Below are 10,402 nucleotides of genomic sequence, written 5' to 3' on the forward strand. Positions count from 1 at the left end.
GAAGCAACAGTTAAAACTGGACATGGAACAACAGACTGGTTCCAAATCGGGAAAGGAGTACCTCAAGGCTGTATATTGTCACCCTGCTTATTTAACTTATATGCAGAGTACATCATGCAAAATGCCGGGCTGGATGAAGCACAGGCTGGAATCAAGATTGCCAGGAGAAATATCAATAACCTCAGCTATGCAAATGACACCACCCTTATGGCAGAAAGTGAAGAAGAACTAAAGAGCCTCTTGATGAAAGTGAAAAAGGAGAGTGAAAAAGTTGGCTTAAAACTCAACATTCAGAAAACTAAGATCATGGCATTCGGTCCCATCACTTCATAGAAACAGTGAGAGATGTTTTTTTTGGGGGGACGCTCCAAAATCACTGCAGATGGTGACTGCAGCCATGAAATTAAAAGACGCTTACTCCTTAGAAGAAAAGTTATGACCAACTTAGCATATTAAAAAGCAGAGACATTACTTTCCCAACAAAGGTCCACCTAGTCAAAGCTATGGTTTTTCCAGTAGTCATATATGGATGTGAGAGTTGGAATATAAAGAAAGCTGAGCACCAAAGAAATTATGCTTTTGAACTGTGGCATTGGAGAAGACTCTTGAGAGTCCCTTGGACTGCAAGGAGATCCAACCAGTCCATCCTAAAGGAAATCAGTCCTGAATGCTCATTGGAAGGACTGATGCTGAAACTGAAACTCCAATACTTTGGCCACCTGATGAGAAGAACCGACTCACTGGAGCAGACTCTGATGCTGGGAAAGATTGAAGGTGAGAGGAGAAGGGGACGACAGAGGATGAGATGGTTGGATGGTATCACCAACATGATGGACATGAGTTTGAGTAGGCTCTGGGAGTTGGTGATGGACAGGGAAGCCTGGTGTGCTGCAGTCCTTGGGGTCGCAAAGAGTCGGACAAGACTGAGTAACTGAACTGAACTGTACCCTCATAATGACATATATGAAGTTCATCCCTGAAGATGGCTGAACATATCAGAATATCGTACTTGATATTCTAAATACGTCTTTGTCTTTTGAAAATAGCTTGCTTTCCTTTTTAAGTAAACAGTTAAATTATCTAAATTATAGCATAAGGTTGAAAATGTTTCTCTCGATCCAGCATCTGGAATACTTCACTTTTTTTGATGTGCCACACAGCTTGCAGGATATAGTTCCCCGACCAGGGATGGAACGTGTGCCCCCCTGCCCCCACCCCCAGCCAGCTGGAATGGAAGCTCGGAATCCTAACTGCTGGACCACCAGGGAATTCCCAGTACCTAGAATATACTTTAGATGCTTTGATTCGACCTGGCATTTTGTGGCACCAGTCATGGATGCTGACAAAAGAATGCCATTTAACTCTCTCAAGATATGTTAACAACATGGGTGGGGGGCAATACAGTCAATAAAAGCTAGATCACTGTAATCCAAGGGGATCTATTTTTTTTCCTCCCTTTTAAGAACATTTGGTGATAATACTTTCTTTCACCTAGATTCCCACAAAACTCAGAGACTCACAGAGACAACGTATTCAACATTACTGCACTCACAAAATTGGCACTTCTATGCCTACTAAGAATCTGGTGCTTCTCAGGTGCCATATCATCATCATGGCACACTTTTCAAACGAATTGTGCAAAGATGCCTTTTGTTTTAAGATCCATGTGACTCTTATATCAGAACTGAAATTAGGAACTTTCCTGGTGGTCCGGTGGCTAAGACGCCACGCTCCCAATACACGGGGCCCAGGTTTGATCCTTGGTCGGGAAATACACCCCACATGACGCAACTAAGAGTTTGCATGCTGCAACAGAGATCAAAGATCCAGAGTGCCGCAACTAGGACCCAATAAAGCAAGCAAATAAATATTTTTAATAAAAAAATTAATTAAAACTAGGAAGAAATGAGTGTGTGTACGAGTGGGGGGAGGGGAGGGGAGGGCAGGGTAGCTACCTTCTGAATGGTGATAAGGCAGAGATGTAAATGAGGTGATAAAAGCAGATACCATTTATCATCTCCAGTGCTTTATAGGCTCAGAAATTCTAGGTCATCTATCCAATTCTTCTTGGACTCCATGGGCAATTTTGCACCAGTTAAGTAATCTCTGTGATTCTGTTTCCGCCAAGCAAATGGTTATGCTAAAAGAAAGATGACTCAGCAAACATGATTCTAAAGCATTCTCTTTTTTTGTCACTTGTCAACTCTCTTGCCTTCTGACTCTGAAGACAGGAGATAGGAACACCCACCCCAGAAACTGAAAGGGATGTAGAGAGTAAGGGGACAGTGGAGCTGATTTTCCCAGCCCCTGCACGTTCCCACCACTGAGTCTCCTATAATAGGCTTGCTGAAATTACCAGAGAAATTCTGCTGAATGTTACCTACACCTTCTCCAAGCCAAGCTGTGGAGGCTCCAAGGCAGTTAAAGACAACCCACCAAAAAAAAAAAAAAAAAAGACAACCCACCAGAGGGCAAGGAATAGAATCCTCAGGAATATTTAGAAAACATTTTTGTTAAGGAAATGAAGAGCCAATTTCAGTCTGCTAAGGGAAAACCAATTCTGTTTTCTGTTGACCTCCCATCCTGGGCTATGTTGCTGAAGAAGCAAACAGACAGAAAGACACACACCTAAAGGAAAACCTCAAACCTCCTCTCTAACAGATTTTGTCCACACGCTTACCACTGAGCAGAGAATTAATTCTCAAGCAATTGCCCTTTGCTAACTTTATTTCGATCTTTTTTTCTCTCTACTTATTCACTGTGCCAAGAAACAGCAAGCACTATGTACACTTTCCTTTGCCCCAAGAAACTGCAGTGAAGTTGCAGTTTTAATTATTTGTTTATGCCATTATTTGGCTAAGGTCTATCTCCACATCTAAACTGCAGGCTGCATGAGGGTGGGGACCTGTCTCCTGGAATGAGATAACTGAATCAACAATGATTGAATGCATGAATTAATACACGTTCTTAGCTGTCATGGATTCCTGCAGAATAAAATCCACCCCAGTTATAAGGAGACTCATTTCTCGACAGTCAGTTGGTCTTCCATGTTCTTCCAGTACACGGTTATCGATTAGCCAGAGGGTGTGGGACACCGAACTCCACAGAACAAAGCAGATAAGCTTCTGCACCCGCTGAGCTTACCTTAGGGAGCATTTCTGAAACAACCAGACCTCAAAGAGAATCTGATCAAGAAGAAAGGAAGTAGAAGACGCACGTCTTTAATTTTTTTCCCCTTCTTCAGAAATGGCAAGAGAAAGAGCTGGGAGCCACACCCGCTCCAGCCTATGTGTCTCCTCTCCCGCCCTCTGAGATCAGGCAGTTCAAAGATCGCTCCAGGGTTGCTGAAGTTTTATCTTTCCCTCAACTGACTTTTTAATTAAGGCAAAGCCTGAAAGTATAACCGGAAGCTAAGTGCTACGGCAGTTTCTGTTCACTTTGTCTTTTCCCAAACACTGGATCGCAACACACTGAGTCAGCCGGCTCCCAGCGGTCACAAGCTCGGTACTTCCCCTCGGTCGCCGCATCCCAGGCTGCTGGTGTGGGGCTGTGTGCGCGGCGGAATTCAACCCACCTTCCAACTCGTCAAAGCCGAGCACCACATCTGAGGCTCTGCCCTGCCTGTCTTTGACCTCCAGGGCTGTGATGGTGCAGCCCCAGGAGATGATGTCCACTCTCAGCTGGTCTGACTGCAGCTGGAATTTCTCCACCGTCCCTGCTCCCAGGGGCAGGTCTCCAAACACGGCTCTGGTCACCGAAACCATGCTGAGCTCAGGGTGTGCAGCTGCTCCACGTCCTTCGAACTCCCGCCGCTAACCCTGGAGCGGCAGAAATTTACTGGAGAAGGGGCGGGACGGCTCACACTCCTCCCCTTTCTTGCCTGGATTTAAGGAGTGACCACTCCTGCAAAAAAAATATCCTCTGGGACTTCTCTAAATCATTCCTCTGCCTGAGGGAAGGCAAAGTTTCCAGCTAGGCAGGCAAGTTCCACTCAGTTCTTTTCCTTTGGACCTCTGGCCGCATTGCATGTTGGGAATGGTAGTTTTGGGAATGTGAAATTGCATTTTGGGGCCTGTAGTCTTTCTAAACCGAAATCCTGACTGCAATGTTCTACCGCTTTTCCGGCACGAGGTTCTTAACAAGCAAAGATTCATCCGTTAATGGTGGCTGACTTTCAGATAAGACGCTGAGAATTGAAGAGATGAGAATTAGGAATAGTGAGGGGAGGAAATCTTGGGGGGAAATTTTGATTTTAACTCTTTGAACCAGATGGGAAAGAAGTACAAAGCTAATTTAGAAAAGGGGTAAATAACTGCAGGTTTCTCTGGACACTGACTGAGGATCCATTCTGTTTGTCCCGCACAAACAACTCTGAAGGTGTTTCTGCTTCTCACTGCAGAGAGTCTCTCCAGACTGCCAGCCTGGAGTTAGTAGCCTGCACAGGGTCCCATGTAGAGATTAGGACATAGTCAGAGGCAGTCTCTGACTTTCCTTTCCTCAGGGAACTGGGAATGGACCTTGGGTATATACCCATTCTTATTCCTAAAACCCAAAGTTCCTTTAAAAAGGGATTAAGGATAAATATTTATTAAGGTCCTAATAAATGTCAAATACTGTACTTTGATTGCTTCCCAGGTGACTCAGTGGTAAAGGATCCGCCTGCCAATGTAGGAGAGGCAGGTTCCTTGGGTCAGGAAGATGCCTTGGAAAAGGAAATGGCAACCTACTCCAATATTGTTGCCTGGAAAATTCCATGGACAGAAGATCCTGATGGACTACAGTCCATAGGGTTGAAAAGAGTCAGACACAATTGAGTGAGTGAACACGCAGTACTTTTGTTATCTCCTTTCCATAATCAGAAAAATGTTTTAAGTATATACTGCTAGAAAAGACACAGAGGTCATGGATAATTGTTATGCTTTGATGTGCCTCAGAATTATCTATAGAGATTAAAAAAAAATTACATATCCCCAGGCCCATACCTGGAGTTTCTGATTCTGTGAGTCTAGGGTGAAACTCAGGAATCTCCTCTTCTCACAGATTCTTCATGGTATTTTAATGCAGTCTATCTGGGACGAGGCCTTGAGAAATATTGCTCCAGGTTTTGATGACTAATCTCAGGTGTTTTTGGTTTTTCTTCCCCCACTGATGGCAGAGGACTAAAATAGAGATATGAAAGGCCTTATTAGGATTGTCAGATAAAATACAGGGGCCTGGTATTTCTTTGCTAATCTGTCCAGACAGTACTGGGCCTAGGAAGGGGAAGGATTCTGGAAGCCTAACAACATGTTTTACTCGACTGTCTATATACTCATCTCATCTTTGCTTGATAGTGCTTTTGTTTTGGTTTCTAGATACTTCAGAGGGGATCCAACTAGACAATGTGTGTTGTGCTCGCTTCGGCAGCGTATATACCAACTAGACAATGTATGATCAGTTGTTCAATCGTGTCCAGCTCTTTGTGGCCCCATGGACTGTAGCCTGCCAGGCTCTTCGGTCCATGGGATTCTTCAGGCAAGAATACTGGAGCGGGTTGCCATTTCCTTCTCCCAGGCATCTTCCCGACTCACTGATCGAAACTGGGTCTCCTGCTTGGCAGGCAGATTCTTTACTACTGAGTAACCTAGGAGTCCAGCTAGACTATGGTGAAAGCAAAATGCACCTATGTCTAGGAAATTGGGAGAATTGGGGTCACGCTCTGGGAATCAAGTGCTAATAAAACAAAACTGTCTCTCAGTCATGTCTGTGTAGTTTGAAGGAATATTTAACATTCTTGTCACAAAGCCTCAATTCTCATTCATGAATCAAGGGAGTTCTGATAGAAAAGGGAAAAAAGAGAACTTGCAACAAGCTTCAGTGAAGCATAACATATAATAACAAAAAGACCCAAACAAGTCAAATTATAGACTGCACTGCACTTACACAATAATGGCTAGGCACTCTTAGTGCTGCTTCATCAGAAATTCTCATAAACTCTGCCACCCTCATCAGCCCACTTAACATTTATGTCTGATTCATACATAAGCCCTTTTGGCAATGCTGTATTAGCAGGGATGACTTAGAATCTCTTCTGTGAGCAGGAAGACCAAATTTTCTTTTCTCAGCCACCAGTTCTCAATGTTCTGCCAAGCTCATGTTGTCACAGAAATAAACAAATGCATTTGGATGGCCAAAGACAAGTATTACTGTGGGTGTCTTGTAACTTGGCTTCGTAGAAAATGAAACATACCATGAGGCCTCTCTAAGAGCCGAAATTTTCCTTTAGGTTTGAAGGGTTTAACATAGTGTCCCACTTTGTGCTAAGTCAGCTGCCAGGCACAAATCTTGATTTTTCTTACCAAAATGTCTTATTTTCCTAGTCCTACAGTAATACTTTAAAGGAATATCTGTGAACTTAAAAAGAAGAAGAAGCCATTTAAATCTAAAGAAATGTTCTCTATCCCAAATGTTAGATTGGGTTAAAAACAAAGTAGTAATTTTGAGAGTGAAGTACTGTCAAATTTTAGGGGATATTTATTTTTATTTGGAGGGTAGAGGCTAAGGGTTTGTTTATGAGATAAAGAGTGTAAGAATTGTCATAGTTATGTCAAAGAGAAGTTACTTACAGAGAATACCTTTTCTTTCCACCAGAGAGTGAGGTATAGGGAGAATAGGTCAAGAATAAGGTCTGTTTTTCTTCACAGATAGAGGTTAGTCCCCAAAGCTGAGTGCTAGCAAAGTCAGGAATGAGGAATCTCCATCTCTGGGCCCCACCTCCTCCTTCTACACAAAAACTGAGGTGGGCCCATCAGACCCTAAGCCCATGAAGATCAAGTCTCCAAAACCTTAAGCTGTTGACAGGCTGCTATGCAGAGGAAACTCTCTGAGATACAATAATACTAAGCTCTCTGAGACATAATAATAGCAAACTCTCCAAATTTCCTGGTGATCCAGTGCTTAAGATTCTGCACTTTCATTCACACAGCCTGGGTTCGATCCCTGGCAAGGAGCCAAGATCCCACAAGTTGGACGGCATGGCCAAAAAGGAAAAAAAAAAAAAAAATGATAGTAAACTCTGAAATATAATAATAAAACCAATACCTCACAGTTTGTCAATAAGGAGACCTAGAATAGATTTTCAGTCAGACTGATACATTACCACCCTTCTATTTCCTTTCTCCTTGCTCTCCAATAATGTTTATTATCATTTCTTTTCACCAGACACTTAGTATGTACTATCTTAGATCACTCCTTATCTATCCACAAATACATTTTGTTGTTGTTACTTTTTACTCAACTATTAGCTCCCTGAGTCGATTTTTTGGGACTTCCCTGGTGGCTCAGATGGTAAAACATCTGCCTACAACGCGGGAGACGAGGGTTTGATCCCTGGGTCGGGGAGATTTCCTGGAGAAGGAAATGGCAACCCACTCCAGTATTCTTTCCTGGAAAATCCCATGGACAGAGGAACCTGGTAGGATACAGTCCATGGGGTTGCAAAGAGTCGGACACGACTGAGCAACTTCACTTTCTTTTCAATTTTTGACTTATGTATGTATATATATTTGTAACCCAAACAACACTATATTTGGTTTCAGATGAAAACTACTTGAATCTGGAAGCCACACGTACCTGGGAGAATGCCATCAAGCTCAAGAGAGGTAGGAGTCTTCACAGTTCAATTCATCTCCATTTCATCAACGAGTTTGAAATAGCTGCTGGGGAAGGTATTATGGAGACTGGTAAGAAGTTGTTGAGGAAGATAGATTAAACCTTGCTGTATGACACGTTCATTTATCAAATAGTCAATGAATATATACCGGGCACTCTGCTAACTGCTGATTGTACATTGGCAGGTAAAATATGACCCTTGCTTTCAAGATATTTACAATATAAAGTGAGGTAATGTTCATCTCTATCCTCCATAAAAACATAAGTAAAATCTTCAAAATTCAATTCATGAGTTTAGTTAATGCCAGACGAAACAAAGTACTGAGACTGGCCTCAAGATAGCTTTAATTTCAGACCTGCCCAAAGATGATCCACCACGTTGGGAATATTTTAGAATTCCCTAGCTCCAAGCACAATGACAGGCAATTTTAGCTGCTCAGTAAATAACTATTGAATGAATACATGATATACATACATATATGCTGTGCTTTGTCACTCAGTTGTGTCTGACTCTGTGCGACTTTATGGACTGTACCCCGCCAGGCTCCTCTGTCCATGGGGATTCTCCAGGCAAGAATACTGGAGTGGGTTGCCATGTGCTCCTCCAGGGGATCTTCCCAACCCAGGGATCCAACCCAGGTCTCCTGTATTGCAGGCGGATTCTTTATCATTCTAGTGCCAGAAAACTTGAGTTCATGAGGCACCAGCACTTACTGTCTGGGCAGTTTATTCAGCCACTCTAGGCCTCAGTTTTCTCATCTATAAAATGGGAATATCACATGATTGACCCATCCAATTATTAATCGATCACTAGTAAGTAGAGTGCTAAAAATTGACTGAGCAACTAAGCACCCCTATGAGTCAACACTATTGTCTCACACAGAAATTGAGGCTTAAAGAGATAAAGTAACTTGTTCAAGATCACATGATTATAAGCCAGGAAACCAAGATTTGATCCTGGGCAGCTTGACTGCAGAGATAGGGGCATTTTGCCACTTCCTTATATGCTGCTAGTATTATGGTCAACTGATAACATGGATTCCAAAGCACTAACTAAATTCTAAAATATTACATCAATGTAAAATAGTCATCTTCTAATTATATGGTAATTACAAGTTTAAAAAAATCAGTTTCTGAAAGTAGGTTCAAGACGGCATTGTATTCACTTACTATAGTTAAAGAAGGGCCCAAGGAGAAGAACTAGTCCTTGGCACCCAAAGACCTTGGAAACAAGACACTCATCACCTCTGGACCCTTTATATATTCATTTTTTATTTGTTATTATGTCTCCTGCCAAGAAAATGAAGCTCCAAGAGAGCAGGAAATTTTACTGCTCCAAGAGAGCAGGAAATCCCAGTACTTAGGACAGATTAGTAGATAACTAAAAAATATTTGCTGAGTGACTGTTTGAGTGCTAGAAATGATGAGAAGCATCTCTTATATTAATACAAAGCTGGTACAAGTCTAAATTCATATAACCACTCTGGAGGACAACTCATCAATATCTAGTAAAGTCAAATTGCATATAACTCAGCAATGGTCCATAACCCAACAATTATATTCCTTGTAATATACCATAGATGATCTTTTGCATATAGGCATAAGAATATTTATGGCCGTAGTATGCATAAGAATGAAAATTTGCTAAAAAAGTGAAAATTTATTTTTGTTGGTTTTTTTTAAGATTTTTTTTAATGTTGACAATTTATAAAGTCTTTATTGAATTTGTTACAATATTGATTCTGTTTTATGTTTTGGTTTTTTTGGCCATTCAGTATGTGGGATCTTAGCTCCCAGACCAGGAATAGAACCTGCACCCACTGCATTGAAAGGCAAAGTCTTAACCACTATACCGCCAGGGAACTCCTGAAAGAGTGAGAATTTGGAAACAACCTAAGGTCTGTCAATTGAAAAATGAATAAAAGTACTGTGGTAGATCCATATTCCATGTAATGGAATATAGAATAACAGGAAAACGAAGCATAACAGGCTCCACAGGACCTCAAGCATGTATTTCATAATTATGATGCTTAAGGGAGAAACAGATCAGTGGCAGAAGGATACAGATACATCATTTATTGTTGTTGTTTAATTGCTAAGTCATGTCTGACTCTTTGCAATCCCATAGATTGTAGCCTGCCAGGTTCCTCTATCCATGGGATTTCCCAGGCAAGAACACTGGAGTGGGTTGCCATTTCCTTCTCTAGGGGATCTTTCTGACCCAGGGATTGAACTGGCTTCAACTGCATTGGCAGGTGGATTCTTTACCACTGAGCTACCAGGGAAGCCCATATCATTTATGTCAAATGCAAAATTTTGTAAAACACACTAGATATCCCAGAATTCAAGACATTAGCCCAGGGTCATTTAGCTTGGTAAGTTGTATAGCTAGGATTTGAATCCAGGGCACTCTATCAAAATGCCTCTGGTAAACACTGATAGTCAGATATGGATTCGACCCTATAGTGCTCTGTAAACTTTGGTGATTGATCTTTACTTAGTTTGAGTCAGTGGTGGTGCCAAGGGACTGGCCTGGAGGGTTGGTTGGGTCTTTTCTTCCTCCCATTCTTTGATATGAATAATAGATGTTTAAGCAAATTATGTAAAGCAGCTTTAAAACAAGTCCCTCATCCATTCCCTCTGATTTAACTATAACACCTATTTATATAAATTCTGGAGCCACAGCTAGCCTGAGCACATTATTTTCTTTTATACAGACTAGGTAGCTACTTCTAGGAATCTTTTGTGATAG

General features: G+C 41.8%; 1 protein-coding gene across 1 annotated transcript in view; it reads right to left on the reverse strand.

Moving 5' to 3' along the window:
* The window catches only part of GALM (galactose mutarotase), a 62,138-nt gene extending 58,128 nt beyond the window's left edge, over nt 1-4,010 (reverse strand). The window contains exon 1 of the mRNA XM_043918205.1: nt 3,575-4,010. Within this exon, the coding sequence (XP_043774140.1) occupies nt 3,575-3,764 (190 nt within the window). The 5' untranslated portion in view covers nt 3,765-4,010. The remainder of the gene's footprint in view (nt 1-3,574) is intronic.
* Nucleotides 4,011-10,402: the final 6,392 nt, after the last annotated feature.

This window comes from Cervus elaphus, chromosome 11, assembly GCF_910594005.1.
Source record: "Cervus elaphus chromosome 11, mCerEla1.1, whole genome shotgun sequence".
Classification (NCBI taxonomy): domain Eukaryota; kingdom Metazoa; phylum Chordata; class Mammalia; order Artiodactyla; family Cervidae; genus Cervus; species Cervus elaphus.